At 45.2% G+C, this 24,963-nt stretch overlaps 1 protein-coding gene across 1 annotated transcript; it reads left to right on the plus strand.

The window, feature by feature from the left end:
- Window positions 1-207: 207 nt before the first annotated feature.
- Window positions 208-24,557, plus strand: LOC136613062 (sterile alpha motif domain-containing protein 9-like). Its single transcript, XM_066593892.1, has 2 exons — window positions 208-278; window positions 19,689-24,557. Exons 1-2 carry the CDS (start codon window positions 218-220, stop codon window positions 24,398-24,400), a joined length of 4,773 nt encoding a protein of 1,590 aa, XP_066449989.1. The 5' UTR covers window positions 208-217; the 3' UTR covers window positions 24,401-24,557.
- The last annotated feature ends 406 nt before the right edge of the window (window positions 24,558-24,963 follow it).

The raw sequence follows: 24,963 nt of genomic DNA on the forward strand, positions 1-24,963 counted from the left end.
GGATTCGCCCCTGGGGTATTAGTCACCATAGAGGGAGTGGAGTTTTCTTATTCGGGATGCAGCGCTACATAACAGTTCACAAGCATGCAGGGTGTGGAGAAGAACGCAGCAGATATGGAAGGGAGGGGCGGCATAAAGTCCAGCATAAGGCTTTAGTTTCGTTTTCCTTCTGTGATGTAAGAGGAAGTGAAGGAGGGGAGATGGGACTAGAGAGGGGATGAGTGAAGAAGGCCGTCCTGAGAGAGGAGCTCTGTGCTCGCTGGCTGCAGAGATGGAGGGTGAGCGTTGTACACAATTGAGGGTTGTGGGCCCGCTGGCTGCAGGGATGGAGGATGAGTGCTGTACACAAGGGATGGTTGTGGGCCCGCTGGCTGCAGGGATGGAGGATGAGTGCTGTACACATGGGGCGGTTGTGGGCCCGTAGCTTCTAGTGCTCTTCTTCACTGTCCAAGTTCATCTTGTTATGGAGCTCAGACCAGGAAGGCTTGAGCCTACAGGGACCCTCCTTCACGTCGCTCTACACAGGAGCTGCACACGATTGCAGAGCCCTCCACTACTCCGGGTTTATTCAGATGACTGTATGCGCAAACATGCTTGCCACAGTGCAACGTACTTGTGCAAGAGCGAGGTATTTGAGGCGCACAGTACTGTACTTTTTGCACATGCAGGGCCAGTTATCACACACGTGTGACACTCTCTTTCCATGGATTAAAGGCTATTTAGCCTACAGAGGTCCTGATGTGTTTTTTGTTTTCCTCAGCATTTTGCAGTGTTTCATGCTTCCCCTTGTGTATTTACATGCCTCTCCTTGGCAGGTCCTACTTTTTTGTGCGCAAAACCTGCTCATGAGAGCGAACCCATAGAAATCAATGGGGACTATTATCTGTGTTCAGCAAGCAGATATTTTACATGTGCAAAAACATCCACCAAAAATGTGCAGAAACGTCCTGCCTCGCTGAACGGCAGGTAGATCTTCAGTCTACAATCTGCAGTAAAAACAGAATTATTAACCCTTAAGTAACCACCCCATTGCCTTCTTACATCCTAGCTTGCTGGGCTTTAATCCCCAGGGACATAAAAACATTCTCCCTAAGGGCGCCCACCCACTGGCGTTTTTTTTCCCTGCGAAATTCGCAGCATTTTTTTCTCTGCAGGGGTCTATGGGACTTGTAATGTTAAAATCGCGATCGCGCGAAATCGCCATTTTGCGCGATCGCGATTTTAACATTACAAGTCCCATAGACCCCTGCAGAGAAAAAAATGCTGCGAATTTCGCAGGGAAAAAAAACGCCAGTGGGTGGGCGCCCTAATGGAATTAAAATCCTGCAAGCTGTGGACGTGACCGCTCCATGCTCTTGGTTACTGAGGTAGCTGACAACCTGGAGCGGTCATCCCGGGCCGCAGGATGACTGTGGCGTAACAGAACAGCGTAAAATAGAAAAAAAACAAACCATAGGAAAAGAGAAAAAAAAAAAGGAGAAGAGGACAGGAATCTAAAAAGGAATGGAATAGAGGGGAGGAAGAGTACATCTTAATGCATAGTCTAGCATTTGTCCACATATTATTTGGCAGGACCTTGTCGTACTGCAGCATCCCTTTCTGAACAGTACTAAGGGCGTAATTCTGCTCTCTAGTGCTCTTATGAGTTGTATTTGTTACGGAATTCCAAAGAATTGAGAGAAACACATTCTGCCGCCATAGCCTAGGAACACATGCTCTTGCTGCGCTTACCAGATGGCGTACCACAGACTTTTTATATGTGGACACAGATATGTCATTAAGATGCAGCAGGAACAGCAAGGGTGATTTTGGTAGAATGAAGCTTGTTAATTTGGAGGTAATCCGCCATACTTCAGACCAGAAACTGGCCAACATTGGACATTCCCAAAATATCTGTAGCATTGTACCTTGTTTTCCTCCACACCTCTAACACTCAGGGGAAACGGAAGGGAACATCATGTGCAAGCGAGAGGGAACCCTGTACCAGCGCGTAAGGATCTTGAAACCTGATTCCTGGTCTTTGCTAGAGATAGAAGATATATGTGTGAATGTGTAAATCCTATGTCTCTGCTCTTCTGTGAGTGTGATTGACAGTTCTCTTTCCCAGTCCGTATGAATAAGGGGGCTATCGAGTCAGGCTCGGCATTCAATAGATTATAGATATGTGAAAGTGTGTGTCTAGATGGGTCTTTTCCTAGACATAACTGTTCAAATTGGGTCTTTGGGCAGATGAAACCTCGGGGTTGGGGAAGGGATGTAAGGAAATGTTGGAGTTGAAGAATTTGCCACGTTGAAAGGGGCTGGAACTGTGACATTGGCTAGGGATTCGACTGAGAGCCAATCTTCCTCTTGTATAAAATCAATAGCCCTGAATTTTTTGTTGTCCAGTCATGTATTGAAACCACCGTTCTCTAATCCCGGTGGAAAGGAGGGGTTTCCCAAAATTGGGAATAGTGAAAAGGGGGCCGGTGAGAGATCCTTTCTCTGAAAGACCCCGAGAGTAGTCTTTATAGTGGGACCGATTGGGGGGTGATCTTTGATCTCAAGGGGCAGGTTATCTTGTAACCAGGGTAGCGCTATTAAGAGCACAGATGAGGCTCCCCCCTCCACAGACACCATTTGTTTGGCATCCCTGTGTCTGTGCCAATCCACCCACCCTCTGTAATTTGGAGGCTTGGTGGTATGCCCTTATGTCTGAAAGACCCAGACCCCCCTCCATTGTAGGCCTTACCAATGTGGCCCGAGCTATTCGAGTGGGTTTATCTGCCCAGATAAATTGGTTCATTAGGGAATTCAGGTGTCTAAAAAATGTTAATGGTATATGGACTGGAAGGGCCTGAAAAAGATAAAGAAGTCTTGGTAGAATGTTCATTTTAAAAATCGAACATCTACCAAACCACAAAAATAACCCGTTCGTCCAGGCGTTCAGGTCAGTTTTAATCTTCCCTAGTAAACCCGGATAATCAGCTAAGTAAAGATCTTCGTATGTGCGGTTAGGTGCATACCTAGGTATTTTATGTGTTCTGTGACCCAACGAAATGAGAAGGACTCTTTCAGGTGTGCTACTAAGGATTGAGGTAGGGAAATATTTAGTGCAGCAGAATTTTGGTAATTTATTTTGAAGTTGGACAATTGGGCATATTTTCTAAGCTCGGCTATTAAGTTGGGCAGTGAGACAGGCGGCGCTGATAGAAAGAACAATAAATCATCCACATACGCCGCCACCTTGTGCACAGACCCTCCTGTCTGTATCGCTGATATGTTAGGGTTGGCGCGGACATGCCCTAGAAAAAGCCTGGAGATTTCAATAGAAAATGGTGATCACGTAAAAGTAAAGAAAAAGTTAGTTTCACCTCCCATCATGGATCCGATCCATGAGGGGGGATGAAATTACTTACCTAAGGCCTCTGGCGATGTTCCCTGATGGGATCTTTATCCGCAGACCTTTCCCCAACTTTGACGCATGCGCTCATTGACAAAGTGGTGAACCCAAGCGCAAAAGTTGGAGAGGACTCAAGAAACTTAAAATTTCCTTGCTCCTGGCTGCTAGAGCAGTGACCGAGAGGCACGGTCACTGTCACGTGATCGCCATTATCCAACTCAAAACACAGTTGAAGTTTAATGCTCCTTTCTGTTTGGGCCCCGTTGTGCATATGGGCATAATATTAGGGCCACAATGGTTATGTTCATGTCCACCTTAAAAAAGAGAAAAAAGAGACACGGTCTTTTAAATGACATATTTTAAAAAAATATTTTTTTCTCCTCGAAATTGCATTAATACCTGAAAAGAAACTGTGGGGTCAAAATACCCTGACCCCCCTCAGGGAATAATAATTATAATTAGGGATGAGCGAGCGTACTCCGAAAAGCACTACTCGCTCGAGTAATTTGCTTTATCCGAGTATCGCTGTGCTCGTCCCTGAAGATTCGGGTGCCGGTACGGAGCGGGGAGCTGCAGGGAAGAGCGGGGAGGAACGGAGGGGAGATCTTTCTCTCCCTCTCTCCCGCCCGCTCTCCCCTGCTCCCCGCTGCGACTCACCTGTCAGCCGCAGCGGCACCCGAATCTTCAGGGACGTTGGAGTGTTTAAATGAGGAGGGGAAGGTGCCAGAGGTTAGTGAGAAGTTGCAGATTGTAGGGAGGTGAGTAATGTGAGCTGGGGAAAGGGAGCAGAGGAGGTGAGAGTGGAGAGGGTTGTTAGTGCAGGTGGTGGGGCGCGCAGTGGAAAGCAGCCTGTAGACTTCTTCCTCTGTCGTTGGTGCTAACATAGAAAGTGAGTAGGTGCTGGATGCAGTGCTGAGGAGACTGGGATCAGGGCTAGCCATGCAGTTTTTTGGAGATTTCTTTCCGGATGTTGTCAATTTTTTAAATTTGAAATAGGCGGCTAGTTCTCCAGCAGTCAGATCCGTCATGGGGCTCTGTTATTTGGGGCTAATGAGGGAGTAGAAGGTCCCAAAGAGTCATTTGGGGTTGTGGGATAGTGAGGAGACAAGGGAGGTAAAATAAACTTGTTTGACATAGTAAAGGGCTTGCTTACAAGTTTTAGGCATGAATTTGAAGAGGAGGAAGTCTACGGGCAGCTTTGATTTTCTCCACAGCCGCTTGGTGCACCTAGAGCACCGCTGGATGAAGCGCGTTTGGGACGTGAGCCAAGGTTGCCGTGGTCTGAGGTTGACAATTCGGGTCATGGGTAGTGCTGCTTCATCCAGGGCACAGCTTTGGTTGTGTTCGGCTGCCAGGTAAGGGCAGGGGAGAAGAGAGATAAGGGACCGGGAGGACTGGATGGTCTCAGCGAAATGTTGGGTGCGGACGGACTGGAGATTCCTAGAGGTGTGATGGATCGGAGGTTGAGGGGAGATGCCAGGGTCACATTAAGATGTGTATTTTTTAAAATAGGGTCATTTATGGGAGTATCCATCATTCACAACTCTGATCCTTTGCAAGCTTGCTTGGTGTAGGAAAGCAAAATGTTTTTTTCAATGTGCGTCCAGAATAAATGGATGGAAATCTATATCTCATCAAATTTTGACAGTATGTTTGCACATATTTGGGATATTGCAGTTTTAAATGTAAAAAAAAAGACAATTTTTTTCAGAATTTTCCTAGTTTTGGCGCCTTTAGTAAATATTAAAAAAAATTAATGGTCTACTTTTACCACCTAAATGAAGTACAACATGTGGTGAAAAAACAATATCAGAATCACTTGGATATGTAAAACCTTTAAGGAGTTATTCTATGTTAAAGTGACACATGGCAGATTTCCAAAATTTGGCCTGGTCATTAAGGCATAAACAGGCTTTGTCACTAATATGTTAAGACACACAAAGAAAATGTGGTGAAAGGAAAGGGTAAAACTGTATCTGATAAGCAAGTGTTTGCAGTATGACTTATTAGGTGGGAGACACCATCATACCATGTTCACTGCAAACCGAACCCGCCTTGTGGATATGATCGACTCTCTGTATATACCTATACAGTACTAGCTGATATACCCGGCTTTGCCCAAGTTAATTTGATACAGGTGTTTACCTGTTGTTCAGATGGAAAATTTTATGAAGTTGAGGTTACTTCAGAGAAACCGAGGAATAAAATATGTATACACATAGAGGAGTGTTAGATTCTCCTCAGACTGCATGTACCAATGTCCCACTGCAGAATGTGCCACCCTCCCATTCAATTCAATTTATACACATAGAGGGGAGGTAGATTCTCCTCAAAATATACATACAAAGGTGAGGTAGAATCTACTCAGTATATGCTCACAGAGGTGAGGTAGAATCTACTCAGTATATGCACACAGGGGTGAGGTAGATTCTCCTCAGTATATACACGCAGAGGTTAGTTATATTTTCTTCAGTATATACACATAGAGAGGAGGTAGATTCTACACAGTATATACACACTGAGGTGAGGTAGATTCTCCTCAGTATATACACATAGAGGTGAGGTAGATTCTCCTCAGTATATACGCACAGAGGTGAGGTAGATTCTCCTCAGTATATACACACAGAGGTGAGGTAGATTCTTCTCACTATATACGCACAGAGATGAGGTAGATTCTCCTCAGTATATACGCACAGAGGTGAGGTAGATTCTCCTCAGTATATACGCACAGAGGTAAGGTAGATTCTCCTCAGTATATACACACAGAGGGGAGGTAGATTCCCCTCAGTATATACACGTAGAGGTGAGGTAGATTCTCCTCAGTATATACACACACAGAGGTGAGGTAGATTCTCCTCAGCATATACGCACAGAGGTGAGGTAGATTCTCCTCAGCATATACGCACAGAGGTGAGGTAGATTCTCCTCAGCATATACGCACAGAGGTGAGGTAGATTCTCCTCAGTATATACACATAGCGGTGAGGTAGATTCTCCTCAGTATATACGCACAGAGGTGAGGTAGATTCTCCTCTGTATTTACGCACAGAGGTGAGGTAGATTCTCCTCAGTATATACACATAGAGGTGAGATAGATTCTCCTTAGTATATACGCACAGAGGTGAGGTAGATTCTCCTCAGCATATACGCACAGAGGTGAGGTAGATTCTCCTCAGCATATATGCACAAAGAGGTGAGGTAGATTCTCTTCAGTATATACACATAGAGGTGAGGCAGATTCTCCTCAGTATATACACATACAGGTGAGGTAGATTCTCCTCAGCATATACGCACAGAGGTGAGGTAGATTCTCCTCAGCATATACGCACAGAGGTGAGGTAGATTCTCCTCAGCATATATGCACAGAGGTGAGGTAGATTCTCCTCAGTATATACGCACAGAGGTGAGGTAGATTCTCCTCGGTATATACGCACAGAGGTGAGGTAGATTCTCCTCAGTATATGCGCACAGAGGTGAGGTAGATTCTCCTCAGTATATACACATAGAGGAGACGTAGATTCTCCTCAGTATATATTCACATAGAGGAGCATTAGATTCTCCTCAGTATATACACATGGAGGAGCATTAGATTCTCCTCAGTATATACACATAGAGGAGCATTAGATTCTCCTCAGTATATACACATAGAGGAGCATTAGATTCTCCTCAGTATATACACATAGAGGAGCATTAGATTCCCCTCAGTATATACACATAGAGGAGCATTACATTCTCCTCAGTATTTACACATAGAGGAGCATTGGATTCTCCTCGCTATATACACATAGAGGAGCATTAGGTTCTCCTCAGTAGATATTCACATAGAGGAGCATTATGTTCTCCTCAGTATATACAAATAAAGGAGCATTAGCTTCTCCTTAGTATATACACACAGAGGTCAATTATATTCTCAGTATATACAAATAGAGGTAGATTCCCCTCTGTATACAGATCATTTCCCCTAGGCCTTATGTTTTCTCATGTATCACGGATTTTCACACAAAGAAATGACTATTCATGTTGTGACACCTTTATTTATCCTATTTAGGACATAAAGAATATGTGTGTTATTAGGTGCATTACATAGGGGGTCACTTACTTTTGCACTTAGAATAAAATAATCAAGTTGTGCCCCCTATACATTTCCTATTCAAAATTTATACGGCATTGGGAAGTTAGAGAATTAGATTAGATAGATTAAATAGGGTTGCCAATACTTTTGCACTTAGCATTAAATATTCAAGTTAAGCCCCCTTTCCTTTTCCTATTTAGGATCTAATCAATGGCCATGCCAAATTTCAAGTATGAGTGGTACAGATGTATGGGGGTCACTTACTTTTGCACTTTTGAATAATCAAGTTTCAACCCCTTAACTCAGTGTTTCCCAACCATTTCAGCCTTGGAGCACCCCTGGGAAAAAATTTTTACGGCGCGGCACCCCTACCAAAAGGGGGTGTGGTTAGGGTGTGTTTGGGGCGTGGTTAGGGGGTGGCTTATTACGACAGTATTTTCACCTCCATCGTTAGAAAAAGGACAGGGCTGTTTAAAAAAAAACACACAGGGAGGAACGCTGGAGCGCTGGGTGGGCTATTCATATACATTATATTTAAAATTAACATGTTGTGGAATTAAATCCTACACCACATGTCAGCGTCCACACAGGTTTTGTACAGATTGTTTCCACACCGTGTGGATGATTTTCAAAATCTCATCCACTTTGCTGCTGCTGCTACTATGGGTTTCACAACTAATCCGCCCTGTGTAGTAATAGTGTCCCCCCCTCCCCATGTTGGTGGCCCCAGTAGTAGTAGTGACCCCCTTTATTACCTGCCCCGGTAGTAATGGCGACCCCCCCTCTATTGGTGGCCCCGGTGTAATGGTGACCCCACCTCTATTGGTGGCCCCGGTGGTAATGGCGACCCCTCCTCTATTGGAAGCCCCGGTGGTAATGGCGACCCCCACAGTGGCCTCGGTAGTAATTATTGCAGCCACAGCAGTGATAGGTGACCCCCTACTGCTGCCCCAGTAGTCAGAGCGACCCTCTACTGCTGCCCCAGCAGTCAGAGCGACCCCCTACTGCTGCCCCAGCAGTCAGAGCGACCCCCTACTGCTGCCCCAGCAGTCAGAGCGACCCCCTACATCTGCCCCAGCAGTCAGAGCGACCCCCTATTGCTTCCCCTAGTAGTCAGAGCAACGCCCTATTGCTGCCCTAGTAGTCAGAGCGTTCTCACCCAAGTAATTACAGGCAGCAAAGGTCAAAGGCTGACAGCAGCGTGGAGGGAGTTTGTGCCCATTCTGGTGGGTTAGGGCTTGGGGTAGTTTGAGTGTAATACCACCTGCAGACGGCTGGGTCGGATCCCCTGCGAGAAATCTCGCAGCGGGACCCAACCCGCACCCCTGCAGGGACCAGTGCGGGTCTCACCTTCTCCCGTGGCTCCGGCTCTGTAATGTGCCAGCTGCCAGCCAGCGTATGAGCAGAGCAGAGCCGGGCCGCCGGGAGTGACATTTCTGTGCGGGTCTTGCAGAGAAATAGAACATGCTGTATTTTCACGAAATTTTGTAATGCAATCCTATGCAGGCGCGCAGGGGCGGAAAGTTTGCGGGAAATACCGCCGCAGAATTTTCGCCCGTGTGCAGGGGGCCTTAGGCTTACATTATTAGCTGTTTACACCTAATAATGTAAGCCTAATAGTAAAAGCAATGGTAGCCTCCACCCTCCAGCAGGGGCACAAACTTCTTCATAACCCCCCCCCCTCCACACACACACACGGCAACGCTGTCGCCAGGATCGAGTGTCAGCAGCCAGGACGCCCTGCAGCCGGGACAGAGGAGAGCTGAGGAGAACACACAGCTCCAAGGTGGGGCTGTGCTGCTGACAGTGGCAGCGCTACTGCACCGATCGCGCAGCCAGAGGGGTGCGGGTCAGTGAGGCCAGCAGCAGCAAGAGCTCCGATAGTCTACAGTGCACAGCAGAGAAGGCAGAGGACTGGGGACCACTATTGGCAGGAGCGCCGTGGTTTTAAGCCATGGCCAGCCAGGGGAGAGTGAAGGCAGCAGCGGCAAAGGGAGGGGCAAGAGGACCGGCATGGGGACATTCAGCAGAAAGGGCAGCAGGGGGCCGGAACACATTTAACTGAGAGCGCCCACAGCCTATCACAAGCTGGGGGCATCAGCAAATGTCATGGCTGGTGTATTATATCCCCACTCCTAACCTCTGGTGGCGACGTAATACACGACTACCGACGTGATTTCCAGCCGGAGAGCCGCGCACCCCTGGCAGCCTCTTACGGCACCCCTGTTGGAAATCACTGCCTTAACTTTTCTTACTTAGGACCTAAAGAATGTTTGTGGGAAATTTCAAGTTTGTACAACACTGGGAAGTTGGAGAATTAGATTTGGTACAGGGAGTGGGAACATCGGCAAGGAGCGTGTTCTGTCTTCTTACACGTTCACACGGTGTGCAGTCTGACATTCAGTTTAACCATTTCTGTCTTCCAAATAAGCAAACTGTTCTTCTTAATCTGACAGGTTTAGTGGTTAACAGATCATAGCATACGAATGTGCATTGATGATGATGATAATGATTGCTAAAACTATAAGAATACATATAATTGACATAAGTATGATGCATAGGAAACATTACATAACATTACATAACAGTGACATGAAGGCACATGGTAAAATGGCTGCTACACATAGTGCTGCATAACTAACTAAACAATTATAACTCCCTGAGTAACAATACAACTGGCTACTGAACAGCTCTGCATAACATACTGTCTCAGAAACAAGGGTAGCTTTTAGAGATGAGCGAGCACCAAAATGCTCGGGTGCTCGGTTCTCGGGCCGAAATTATCGCGATGCTCGAGGGTTCTTTTCGAGTAACGAACCCCATTGAAGTCAATGGGCGACCCGAGCATTTTTGTATATGGCCGATGCTCGCTAAGGTTTTCATTTGTGAAAATCTGGGCAATTCAAGAAAGTGATGGGAACGACACAGCAACGGATAGGGCAGGCGAGGGGCTACATGTTGGGCTGCATCTCAAGTTCCCAGGTCCCACTATTAAGCCACAATACCAGCAAGAGTGCCCCCCCCTCCCAACAATTTTTACTTCTGAAAAGCCCTCATTAGCAATGCATACCTTAGCTAAGCACCACACTACCTCCAACAAATCACAATCACTGCCTGCATGACACTCCGCTGCCACTTCTTCTGGGTTACATGCTTATAGCCGGTTCCACTGAAAGCAATGGGCTGCCGGCGTGCGCGGGATGAATTGTCGGGAAGGGCTTAAATATAGAAGCCCTTCCCTGCAATTCATCCTGAAATGTGTAAAAATAAAAAAAATATATATACTTACCTTGTCCCGGCAGACGGAGTTCAGCGAGGCCGGCAGTGGGTGTGAAGGGGGTGTGAGTCAGACCTGCCTCTGATTGGCTCAGCCTGAGTGGGGGTGATACAGGAGGTAGAGGGGCAGGAGATGGGGCATTGGGGAGCACAAACAGTACGTAGATTACAAATTGTATTTAGTCATTAAGAAACAAAATGAAGAGGGGGTGATAAGGAGGTATAGGGGCAGAAAATGTGTATGATAGGCAAGGTGGAGAGTGTAGGGAGCCATAGGGAGGGGAATATTGTGGCGGGGGGGGGGATTAGATCAGGGGATTTGACATGCCTCCCTGAAGAGGTGCATTTTTAAGGCGTGTCACAAGTTCCGTGAATTGTCTGGATGTTTTGGGGTAGTGCATTCCCGAGGACCGGTGTTGCTATGGAGAGGTTCTGGAGACAAGCATGTGAGGGTCGAATTAGAGGGGTGTTCAATCTAATTGTGTTGGCATATCGAAGTGTGCGGGATGGGTGGTGTATGGACAGGAGGGAGGTGCTGTACGGTGCCACAGTGCCTTAGAGAGCTTTGTGAGTGAGGGTGATAAGTTTGAATTTGGTTCCATAATGGATGGACTGGCATAGTGCAGAGGTGTTTGAGAAGCAGCTGGATAGGAATATAAGTCTAGCTGCCATATATAGTATTGATTGGGGAGGAGAGAGTCTGGTGCGGGGGAGGCCGATGAGCAGCGGGTTGCAATACAATTATAGATACGCTTGCTACTGCAATAGAGGATCTTGATCTCTCCAACTGGAAAAGCTTGGGAATGACCCAGATTTTACAGTTATGGACAGATGAGATTATTTTCCAGAGCTCTTAAACCTGTTCAATGTGCCTAGAAAAGACTTATTCAAATACTTTCAAATATGACACCTTTTACAAAAAATCCCCAGTCCCAACAGAATCAACATTCTTTTGAAATTGGAGGTAATAAAGGCATTTGGGTAAGTTACCAAATTCTAATCTCTCATATATTTCAAACTGACATTTACCAACAACAGGAGACAAATGGTTAAATAGTTATTTCCCCATTTCATTGGTATTCAGATGCACTAGAAAATCCCCATAAATTACCATACCGTCCGCAACCCCGGAAACTAAACCAAACCTCCTCGCTTCTGATTGTTGCTGGAGATGGGGCTGAGCAGACCGAATTCTTCTTCATTTCTGGTGGTTCTGCCCTCACTTCCAGATTTTCCAACTAAAGCCCACTTTAGGTGACATACGGATATCCCTTAATCCTGCGCTACCTCTTTTAACCCCTTGAGGGCACTGCCTATTTTGGGCTCAAGGAAACAACAATTTTTGGTGGATTTTCATCTCCATTTTTTTAAAGCTATCACTCTTTTAGTTTTCCATTGACGCGGCCGTATGAGGGCTTACTTTTTTGTGTGGCAAACTAGTTTTTATTGGTGCCGTTTTTAGGTAAATAGACTATATTGTAAAGCTTTTATTACATTTTATAATATAGTAGGGAGAGAAAACACATCAATTCTGCCAGAGATTTTTTTTTTTTTTTTTTTTCACAGCGTTATTCATGTAGCATAAATGAAAGAATACACTTTTTCTGCGGGTCGGTATGGTTACAACGATACCTACATTTTTACTTTGTTTTAGGTTTTTCCACTTTTCCACAATAAAAACCCTTTTTTTGGAAATTATTTTTTTTTAATCGCTGCATTCACAGTCCTATAACTTTTTTATTTTACCCTGGACAGAGCTCTGTGAGGGCTTCTTTTTGTGAGACGAGCTGTAGCTTTTATTGGTCTTACTTTTAGGTACATATGGCTTTTTTGATTATTTCTATTGCGTTTTTTGGGGGTCACAACGAAAAAAATAAGCATTTTGCTGCAGTTTTTAAAAGGTTTTTTTTAACGCTTTTTGCCTTGCAGAATAAGAAGCACATTCAATCTATTGTACGTGTTGTTATGGATACGACAATACCAAATATGTGCGATTTACATTTTAAAATAGTAATTCTGCTAATATGGGTGAAAACAGAAACGGGTTGTTGTTTTTTTTTCTCTTTTTTTCAATTATTTATATTTTTTTTATACTTTTAATGTCCCTGTAGGGGACTTGTACCATTACATATATGATCGCTATAATAAAGCATTGCAGGACATCTGTCCTACAATGCCTTATAGCTTGTATTAGCGATCATAGGCATTGGCAAATCAGGACGCCTGCAGCGAGAGTCCAATGACGTCACAGGAAGCGCCCTGCCTCTGTGAACCCTTTACATGCCGCGATCTACATAGATCATGGCAGGGAAGAGGTTAACAGTGGGGTTTGCTGTCCTGATGCATCCCCACTGTTGCAGGGGGAGGCCGGCTATCGGTGACAGCCATCTCTCGCTCCCGCATAGTGTGGGATCTGAGCTTGCGCTATGCGCAGGATGTAAATGTACATCCTGTTGCGCTGAGTACCACCTTGCCAGGACGTACAGTTATGCCCTGTGGCGTTAAGGGGTTAAATATAGATTCCCAACTATTACATTATAATATTCGTACTCCACTGCTGGTTCATATATAACATGTATCATATATAACATGCATGCATATCTCAGTATATGACTGTGTGGGTAATGCACTGTTTATGGATGATATAGATGGATCAAAGCGTATTTTGATACATTTAAACCAGATAGAGAAACATTTTCTGTTTCTCTAATCTGTTATATTTAGGTTGTAGCATTTAATATTCTGTTGTCTATACAGAAAAGAGATTCTGCTCTATACTGTATACACGCAGGAACGGGAGGGAGATCCTCACCTGCAGGTATGGGAGGGAGATCCTCACCTGCAGGTATGGGAGGGAGATCCTCGCCTGCAGGTATGGGAGGGAGATCCTCGCCTGCAGGTACGCCAGGGAGATCCTCGCCTGCAGGTACGCCAGGGAGATCCTCGCCTGCAGGTACGCCAGGGAGATCCTCGCCTGCAGGTACGCCAGGGAGATCCTCGCCTGCAGGTACGCCAGGGAGATCCTCGCCTGCAGGTACGCCAGGGAGATCCTCGCCTGCAGGTACGCCAGGGAGATCCTCGCCTGCAGGTACAGAGGGCATAACCTGTTTGCCTACATAGGCTAATGGCTCCATAGAAGTAGAGGTAGTCTATCCAGTAAATCAACCTAGAGGGGGAATAAGTATTAGACTGTAACATATTATACCATTATTGAACTGCGACAGTCAATACCCCATAAATTTCCTAGGCTCGAAATTAGATACTGGAGACCCTCTGATCTCCTATTTTTATCTACTTTCTGTGGGAGGTTCTTGCAGATTTTATATATATATGTTTTTGATATAACGTACATCTGAAATCATCATTTGAACTCTGTTTGAACCACCTTTTCGTAATATTGTGCAAAGGAAGGGCACACGTGTCTTGTCTGTTTTTGTATGTCTTGCCCTCACACATTGTGGATTTTTCTAAGCCCAATGTTTTTAACGTGTATCAATAGAGATTATTTTAGGGTTCTTCTGTATATATGCAGGTGCGGGAGAGAGATTCTCCACTGAATATAGACAGATACGACTATTTCCCACTGACTGACGTTTCAGAGAGCACATTTACAGGTGACAGTGAACAGTGAATGGTAACTGGATCAGAGGGGTTTCTTACAGGGGAAGATAAGTTATCACTAGTATAATACCGTGTTTCCCCGAAAATAAGACATTGTCTTATATTAATTTTTGTTCAAAAAGGTTGAACTTTTTTACATGTATAGCTGCCTGGACACTATTTAAATTAACTTTTTTAAATTAACTGTTAGCAGGGCTTAATTTTAGAGTAGGGCTTATATTTCAAGAATCCTCAAAAAGCCTAAAAAATCATTTTGCATACTCAAAAATTCAGGAAAATCATGCTTTGTCTTATTTTCAGGGTATGTCTTATTTTCAGGGAAACAGGGTAGGTGGGATGGGGTTAGGAGAGACGTTCCTCCACAGGTAGTAGAAGGAGGATAGAGAGAGGGAGCTAATGGTTCAGAGATTTGTGGAAGCAGCTTTTCTGTTTCTCAGTAGAGTCAGAAGATTTGAGGCCATTTAGAAAGCGAGGAGTTCAAGTGAGCTGTGCAAGGATAAGGGAAGCAGAGAGGGGCTGATGTGTATGGAGGGCACTGAGGGAAGCAGAGAGGGGCTGATGTGGATGGAGGGAACTGGGAGAAGCAGAGAGGGGCTAATGTGTATGGAGGGCACTGAGGGAAGCAGAGAGGGGCTGATGTGGATGGGGGGCAGTGAGGGAAGCAGAGAAGGGCTGATGTGGATGGAGGAAACTGGGGGAAGCAGAGAGGGGCTAATGTGTATGGAGGGCACTGAGGGAAGCACAGAAAGGCTGATGTGGATGGGGGGCAGTGAGGGAAGCAGAGAAGGGCTGATGTGGATGGAGGAAACTGGGGGAAGCAGAGAGGGGCTAATGTGTATGGAGGGCACTGAGGGAAGCAGAGAGGGGCTGATGTGGATGGAGGAAACTGGGGGAAGCAGAGGGGCTGATGTGTCTGACGGGCACTGAGGGAAGCAGAGAGGGGCTGATGTGTATGACGGGCACTGACGGAAGCAGAGAGGGGCTAATGTGCATGGAGGGCACTGTCGGAAGCAGAGCGGAAAAATGTGTGTATGGAGGGCACTGAGGAAAGTAGAGAGGGCCTGATGTGCATAAAGGGCACGGAGGGAAGCAGAGAGGGGCTGATGTGTATGGAGGGCACTTAGAGGAGTAGAGAGGGGCTAATGGGGATGAACTGCATTGAGTGAAGCAGAGAGGGGATGATGTGTATGGAGGGCACTGAGGGAAGCAGACAGTAGCTGATGTGCATGGAGGGCACTGAGGGAAGTAAAGAGGGGCTGATGTATATAGAGGGCACTGAGGGAAGCAGACGGGCACTGATGTTGATGGAGGGCACTGAGGAAAGCAGAGAGGCGCTGATGTGTATGGAGGGCAGTGAGGGAAGCAGAGAGGGGTTAATGTGGATGGAGGACGCTGAGGGAAGCACATAGGGACTGATGTGGATAAAGGGCTCTAAGGGAAGCAGAGAAGGGCTGATGTTTGTGGAGGGCAGTGAGGGAAGCAGAGAGGGTTTGATGTTTATGGAGGGCACTGTCGGAAGCAGAGTGGGAATAATCTGTGTATGGAGGGCACTGAGGGAAACAGAGAGGGGCGGATCTGCATGGAGGGCACTGAGGAAAGCAGACAGGGGCTGATGTGTATGGAGGGCACTGAGGAAAGCAGACAGGGGCTGATGTGTATGGAGGGCATTCAGGAAAGCAGAGAGGGGCTGAGGTGCATGAAGGGCACTGAGGGAAGCAGAGAGGGGCTGATGTGTATGGAGGGCAGTGTTGGAAGCAGAGCGGGGATGATGTGTGTATGGACGGCACTGAGGGAAGTAGAGAGGGGCTGATGTGCATGGAGGGCAGTGAGGAAAGTAGAGAGGGGCTGAGGTGCATGTAGGGCACTGAGGGAAGCAGAGAGGGGCTGATTTGTATGGAGGGCGGTGAGGGAAGCACAGAGGGGCCAATGTGGATGGAGGGCAGACAAGGGTTAATGTTGATGGAGGACACTTAGGGAAGCAGACGGGGACTGATGTGGATAAACGGCTCTAAGTGAAGCAGAGAGGGGCTGATGTTTATGGAGGGCACTGTCGGAAGCAGAGTGGGGATAGTGTGTGTACGGAGGGCACTGAGGAAAGTAGAGAGGGGCTGATGTGTATGGAGGGCACTGAGGGAAGCAGAGGGGGGCTGATGTGTATGGACGGCAGTGAGGGAAGTAGAGAGGGGATGAGGTGTATAGAGGGCACTGAGGGAAGCAGACAGGCGCTTATGTTGATGGAGGGCACTGAGGGAAGCAGAGTGGGAATAATCTGTGTATGGAGGGCACTTAGAGGGAGTAGAAAGGGGCTAATGCAGATGAACTGTACTGAGTGAAGCAGAGAGGGGATGATGTGTATAGAGGGCACTGAGGGAAGCAGAGAGGGGCTGATGTGTATGGAGGGCACTGTGGGAAGCAGAGAGGGGCTGATGTGTATGGAGGGCAGTGAGGAAAATAGAGAGGGGATGATGTGTATAGAGGGCACTGAGGGAAGTAGACAGGCGCTGATGTTGATGGAGGGCACTGAGGAAAGCAGAGAGGCGCTGATGTGTATGGAGGGCAGTGAGGGAAGCAGAGAGGGGCTGATGTGTATGGAGGGCAGTGAGGAAAGCAGAGAGGCGCTGATGTGTATGGAGGGCAGTGAGGGAAGCAGACAGGCGCTGATGTTGATGGAGGGCACTGAGGAAAGCAGAGAGGCGCTGATGTGTATGGAGGGCAGTGAGGGAAGCAGAGAGGGGCTGATGTGTATGGAGGGCAGTGAGGGAAGCAGACAGGGGTTAATGTGGATGGAGGGTGCTGAGGGAAGCACACAGGGACTGATGTGGATAAAGGGCACTAAGGGAAGCAGAGAAGGGCTGATGTTTGTGGAGGGCAGTGAGGGAAGCAGAGAAGGTTTGATGTTTATGGAGGGCACTGTCGGAAGCAGAATGGGAATAATCTGTGTATGGAGGGCACTGAGGAAAGTCGAGAGGGGCTGATGTGCATAGAGGGCACTGAGGAAAGCAGACAGGGGCTGATGTGTATGGAGGGCACTGCTGGAAGCAGAGCGGGGATGATGTGTGTATGGACGGCACTGAGGGAAGTAGAGAGGGGATGATGTGCATGGAGGGCAGTGAGGAAAGTAGAGAGGGGATGATGTGCATGGAGGGCAGTGAGGAAAGTAGAGAGGGGCTGAGGTGCATGGAGGGCACTGAGGGAAGCAGAGAGGGGCTGATTTGTATGGAGGGCGGTGAGGGAAGCACAGAGGGGCCGATGTGGATAGAGGGCAGACAAGGGTTAATGTTGATGGAGGACACTTAGGGAAGCAGACAGGGACTGATATGGATAAAGGGCACTAAGGGTAGCAGAAAGGGGCTGATGTTTATGGAGGGCACTGTCGGAAGCAGAGTTGGGATAGTGTGTGTACGGAGAGCACTGAGGAAAGTAGAGAGGGGCTGATGTGTATGGAGGGCAGTGAGGGAAGTAGAGAGGGGATGATGTGTATAGAGGGCACTGAGGGAAGCAGACAGGTGCTTATGTTGATGGAGGGCGCTTAGGAAAGCAGAGAGGGTCTGATGTGTATGGAGGGCAGTGAGGGAAGCAGAGAGGGGCTGATGTTTATGGAGGGCACTGAGGGAAGCAGAGAGGCGCTGATGTGTATGGAGGGCACTGAGGGAAGTAGCGAGGGGCTGTTGTGTATGGAGGGCACTGTCGGAAGCAGAGCGGAGATGATGTGTGTATGGAGGGCACTGAGGGAAACAGAGCGGAGATGATGTGTGTATGGAGGGCACTGAGGGAAGAAGAGAGAGGCTGATGTAAATGGAGGGCAGTGAGGGAAGTAAAGAGGGGCTGATGTGTATGGAGGGCACTGTGGGACGCAGACAGGGGCTGATGCACCTGGAAGGCACTGAGGGAAGCAGAGAGGGGCTGATGTAGATGGAGGGCAATGAGGAAGGAGTGAAGGGCTGATGTGTTTGGAATTTACGGAATATGGGTGTTGGTTGTTAGTTGTTCAGCTATCAGGAGCACAAAGGCTACAGTAATATCCCTAACTGCCATGATATAACTGCAATACACTTAGCCAAAAAAACACTTTGACAAAAAATAACACATGCCACTCCAACACACATGCCACTCTAATGGCCTCTCATCGTGATTTCAAAATGAAAAAATACGAGCGCCAATCAAATTGTAAGATCAGCCGATGCTTGCTGCAGGCAGTTTGTCTGCCTCTTCAACCCCTTCCCACTATAGGATGTCCAGTTACGTCCTGCAGAGTCTGGGTATGTATGAAAGGAAATTGCGTGGCCAAGCTGAGCTATTAACCATTTAAATGCCCCCATTAATTCTGACAGCGGCATTTAAATCCCCGATTTCCGGGGGTCCCGTACCGCCCTTCCACGTTGAGATTGCAGGGAGCCATGCCGATGTCATGGCAGCCAGGAGCCTTCTGTTTTTGCTGTTTTGGCAGAATGCCTAGAAATTCATCCCTGTGAGATGGCTCAATAGATTGCCTGCCTAATCGCAGTATAATGTAATGGTGTGGCATTCCATCATACTGCAGGAGAGATCAAAGCATCACAAGTTGTTTTCCCATCTGGGGACTAAAAAGAGAAGTAAAGATAAGAACAATAAAGTTTTACCAATTGTTGAAAAAAGAAGGAATCAAAGTTTAAAAAAAAAAAAAAGCTTTTGCTATATTTACAATCAAAGAATCTAAATTATAAAATAACAATACAAAAAAAAGGCCCTCGCACAACTATGTTGACAGAAAGATATTGAGCACAGAAGATGGTGGCAGAAAATACTCAAAAAAAAAAAGAAAACTACATAGGATTGGTATCGTAGTAATCGTACTGAATCCTAGAATAAAGCTTTCATGTCGTTTTTGTTGCAGTTTGTGTGCCGTAGAAATAAATCACACCGAAAAATGGCTGAAGCTCAGTTTTTTTTGCCATTTTACGCCACTTAGAATTTTTCTAATGTTTTTCAGTACATTATATGGTACTTTAAATAGTACTATTGAAAAAAACAACTCGTCACGCAAAAAACAAGACATCATACAGTGATGTCGATGAATAAATAAAGGAGTTATGATTTTTTAAAATGGGGGAGAAAAAACAAACATGAAAAAAAAAGAGAGAGTTGTGACGATAAGGGGTTAAAAGGATGGCTACCCATACCGTGGTAATTATAAAGTTCAGAAAGTACAGAAACTCTTCTGAGTCTCAGAGATGAGGCCTGTGTTGTACTGTCACTCAGGAAGGAGGCAGGGATTAATGAGCAGACGAGACAAGGGAAGTTATAACAAAGAAGTTAATGTGTTCGTTGAATCACTGCTGACTGAATGTTTTTCTTACAGATTACAGAGTGAGACCTCTGGATGACTGGACAGAAGATCATGTTCGAGAGTGGCTGCGCTCCATACACATCAAGACAGAATATATTGATAAACTGTTTGATGAAGAAGTAACCGGACCAGCTCTGAAAAAAATAAATGATGAGTTTTTGAAAAGGCTTGGCATGAAACAAGGACAAATACAACTGCTTATTGAAGAAAGAAATGAGTTACTAAAGAAAGACAAAGTTCCTTCACCTCAACCAAGAAGCAGGAAAAACCCAGCCAAACTATCACTCCCAGACCTTCCTGCGCAAGATGATGCAGGACATCAAGCTACACAGGGAATGGGAGCCACCATCCATTCTGAAACATCAGCATCCACTATCCAACCTAGTGAAAGTCACCCTGATACTGAAGAGGAACATCTAATTTCAGAAGAGGCATTGTCTTTGGACAAGACACAAAATCGCTCAGCAGGTACAAAGGAAAAAGACAAATCTAGACCTGCACACAAATCACAGTCAATTTCTATGACAAAGTTTAGACCCTTTGATAAGGAAGTTGGAATCTTTAAGTATGTGAAGGGCCATATCCTTCCTCCAGAATCTGGAGTAGAAGACCTCATGGCACCATGTCATGAATTCAAGTCGTTAATTGATGCATCTAAGCTGCACCGTGAGAAACTTCAGGCAAAATTTGCTTATGAAGTGATCAAATTTGCTTCTGCTTGCATGAATGTGAGGACTAATGGTACAATACATTTTGGGGTGATGGATAGCAAGCAAGACCAATGTTATAAGCATGGGCAGGTAATGGGCATATTGGTGAAGGATCAGGACTGGTACGTTGATGCACTGGACTGTATTGAGAAATGTTTTAATCACAGTGATGCTGCTAGGGCTTGTATTCGCACCCCCAAATTTATTGAGGTTGTAGGTAATGATTGTGAAGATCAATGCTTTGTGGTTGAGGTGGACGTTGTGTCTGATTCAGCCAATGTGAAAGGACATGCTTTTCAAGCAAGTTTACCAAAGTTCAATGATAAAACCAACAAAAGAATTCAGGAAAAGAAAACCTACTACCGGAGAATTGGTGCAAAATCTGTGCCGGTCCCCGAGGAAGACTTGGTGGTGTTTATCCAGAAACTTCAAAATTTAGATGAAGCAAGGGAGAAGGCGGAACAGAACGTTACTTGTGATATGCCCACCATAGAAGATTTAGGGAGGAAAATCTCTGTCCTGCTGACTGATGGTAAAAAATACATCAATGAGTCTCTGAGATACATACTTGTTACAAATCAGTGCACAGAGGATCAGCTGATGCATGTACATTTCTTAATGCGTATGGATATATTATGTGTTTTTGACTTTGACCCAAGCTCAGATGATAAGGGGCTGTGCTCTAAATATAAAGAGCATCATGCAATTAACATCCATTCCTTGGAGAGTTACTCCAATGAAAGCAGAATGAGTACAGGAGATCTTAAAAACAAACTGTCCCTGTTCAACCAAACCAGCTGGATATTTTGTAATGGTCGCAGCAATTATCGGGGTGGGGATAAGCCATGCGATGAAAGCACCTGGGTCCGAACAAAGAGAAAGCTTTTAAAGAAGGCCATTACTTTCATCTGTGATGAAATTCTTCCTAAGGGGTACTACATTGTTGTGTTTCTTTTGCTTTCTTCTGTGGAGAAACCAATTATTGATACGTTCCATGAGTTTTACACAGAATTAAATGGTATGGACCATATAATATGCATCTCAGAAAACAAAGAAGACTATGAGAAGTGGTCCAACCAGGCACAGACTTCCTGCAATATGGAGATCCTAGATAAGAGGAGCATTGTGGGAATGCAGCTCAGTCATATTGATGCAACTGTCCAAAATCTTCTGCCTCTATCTTCTTCTACTAGACAGTTATCTGTTTCAACAAAGGGGGTGTGCGTCCTCACCACCCCAGATGAAGAGAGAATGCATTCACTGGAAGTTCTGTGCACTAATGAATGTGATAACATAAACCTGGAAGATCTGAATAAGGAGCAAATCGAAGAGATTGAAACAACATTCTACAGAGGTGGGAAAGTCAACTGGAAGCACTTTTGGCTTGCAGAACAAGGGAAATGTGAAGCTTTTATAGAGAGAGAAGCTTGTACAGATGTTCATAACATTTTAAACGAGATTCTATATGGAAATCGAATGAGGCTTCCTGTTGCAAGAATAAAAATTGCCCACCAACCAGGTAGTGGTGGAAGTACAGTCGCACGTCAAATTCTTTGGAAGAAACGGAAAGAGTTAAGATGTGCTGTGTTGAAATCCTCATTTCTCATCATGACTGCATGTGAACATGCCGTGAATTTCAGAGAATATGAAGAGAAAGACATCAACCTCTGCCACCCGGTCCTGCTGCTCATTGAAGACTGTGATGATGAGTACATCGATGACCTAAGGGATGAGCTAACCAAAGTAATGGTGTCTAAGAAGATTACACCCTCAAAATTATGCTTCATCCTTTTAAGTTGCAAAAGGGCAAATGCCCCAGAAAATCTCTCCAGGTTTTCTGCATTAGAGACTGTTGCAATTACTCACAAGCTTAGTAAGGGTGAAAAAATAAAGTTTACTACAAAAGCAGAGAAACTTAAGAAGCAGTTCTCTCCTGAGTCAATTATAACATTTATTTTAATGAGTCAAGAGTTTGTAGAAGAATACGTGACAAACTTTGTTCATAACGTCATGGAGAATGTTGACCACTCTTCCAATGTAACCCGTCTCATGAGATATGTGGCTTTACTTAACTGCTACATACAAAACTCTTACATCTCCATGTCCCACTGTGAAGCGTTTATGGGTCTTGCTGCGCATACAGCAGCTGTAAGTGGACTAAGGCAGTGCAATTTCAATAGTTGCCTTAGTGAACAAGCTAAACTAATCTTCATAGAAAGAGTTGACCCAGTAACTTCTATAACCTGCATTCATATCATACATCCATATGTGGCACAAGAAATCTTAAAGCAGCTCCCTGATAATCCACAAAGTCAAATTGCTATGGCCCTGCTCCAGGAAGATGTTCTTTTCCATCACCGTTTTGGTAGAGAGGAGTTTCTTGGATTTGTTAGAGACTTGCTTTTTCGGCGACGTAAAATTAGCAGGGGTGACAGTGTTGATTCATTTCTGTCTCCTCTTATTGAACATGTCTGTGAAAAAGAAGAAAATCAAGAAAAAGCCATTGACCTGTTAAAAGTTGCTTATGAACGATTTGAGAAAGATCCATTTCTGGCCCAGCAGCTTGCTAGACTGCATTATAAATATGATAAGTTTGATGCCGCTAAATACTGGGCAGAGACTGCTAGGTCACAGCTGCCTAATGATTCCTTTATTTTGGACACTGAAGGACAAGTATATAAAAAGCGCTTCAGCTTTTTACTTGATAAGAGTAATAATGTTGTGCCACTGGAAGACTTCCCAAAGTTTTTCGAACATGCTCTAAAAGCCATGCAGTGCTTTCGCGCAGCACAAAAAGCAGCGAGAGATGAATCTGAGACCATGAACAATTCTGGATATTTTGGCGAAGTGGAAGTCGGATGTCGTTTATTAAAGTTGTTGTCGACGTTTGAAATTTTCCGTCAGAATAAAAAAGATAAAAGCCATGAACTTCTGCACTATCTCTTAACTGATTATATTCCAGAAGCCATCAAGAAACCCTGGTTGCAGTATCACAACTATTTAAAAGGTCTACACCAAAATATCTACAATGCACTGGAGTGGATTTCAGAGGATCTGAGTTACTTCCAAACTGATAAAAGTGATGACAAGGAACAGAAGAATAGGGGGGAAGAACAAGTCAACTCGCCTCGAAAATGGCTGCTGCGGAAAATTAAGGTGTTTGCAGAGTTTTTTAGTTCACACCTTTTGCTTCCAAGTGAAAATGGGGAAGATAACATTAATAATTCTATCAGTAAACTGATTCAGAGGATGAACATTTATGGACTGGGAGGCGGGAGCATCACAACAATTCTGTCAATGATTTCAGATCACAGTAACTCGATCACAAAACTTTCAAACATAGTCGAACTTTACACAAAATGTTTACCAGGTAAAAACTTGGATGATATTGACTTAATCAATTACATAATGAGCCAAATAGCATTGGCCTGTGTAGCTCCCGACTATCCCAAACTGTTAACTTTTCAGCAATTACGGGATCTTTGCAATAGATTCCAAAACCCCAGGAAGTCTTTTCCTTCAAGCGCGTATCTATTGCTTTTGCTTCTCTACTGGAAAGATGACATTATAGACAAGGTGCCTGATGCGGCCAAAGACAGGATTCTGAGCTTTGCTCTTCAGAACATTCGTCGCTTGCATAACATCAGGATCAAGAACATCCCTGTTCGCAAAAAACGCACCAATGTCCTCTTCTTCTTGGGACATAATTATGGTCTTCATAAACTGCTCCACAGAAGCACCGTAGAGAAACATATGGAAGGACCAGTGAATGAGTGGAGATTAAAGTCTGATTATTTAGACGTGGGAAAGTTAGATAGTGCACAAAAACTCCTTAGAACCGTGCCAGGTTTTGCTGAGAATGGGAAGATTTACGCAATGGGACACTGCATAAAAGAAAGGATTGAAATTGTCCCCATAAATAACTCTTCTGTGCCTTACGGGAATGAGAATGTGACTTTTTATCTGGGATTTACATATGCAGGACTTCTGGCATACAACATAAAAGTACAGTAGTGACTGTAGTTATGGATTTTAGTTAATGCATTTCCATTTCATACAAAGTTTCTGTTCAAGGTTTATGAAGATCTGTGATATTATATAAAAGCTCTGCCTATAAACCCAATGTCCTCTGATCTATCTCTAATAAAACCCCTGCATCTGCCTTTTTCAACTGCCAGTCACCACTTTGTCTGTAACCACTAGTAGTGCAAATGGGCTTACATTGTGATTCTGCTGTATAAAGCTCAGGTGAAACCACATCTGGAATAATGGGGTCAGTTCTGGAGACCTCATCTTCAGAAAGATATTGATAAAATAGAACGAGTCCAAAGACTGGCTACAAAAATGGTAGCAAGTCTAAATAACAAAACTTATTAAGGAATACTTAAAGGGGTGTTCTGGTCTCTTTTAACTTATACCCTATCCCCTGGAGAGGTTAACAGTAGTTGATGGATGGAGGTCCGCACTCGGGACCCCCATCATCAGCTGATCATCTGGCCCACTGCATGTCATAATCAATGGTCAGTCGAAGTAGGAGGAATTACAGCTTCATTCCCATTGATATAAGTAGGAGAGCC

The sequence above is a fragment of the Eleutherodactylus coqui genome, chromosome 2 (assembly GCF_035609145.1).
Source record: "Eleutherodactylus coqui strain aEleCoq1 chromosome 2, aEleCoq1.hap1, whole genome shotgun sequence".
In the NCBI taxonomy this organism is placed as follows: domain Eukaryota; kingdom Metazoa; phylum Chordata; class Amphibia; order Anura; family Eleutherodactylidae; genus Eleutherodactylus; species Eleutherodactylus coqui.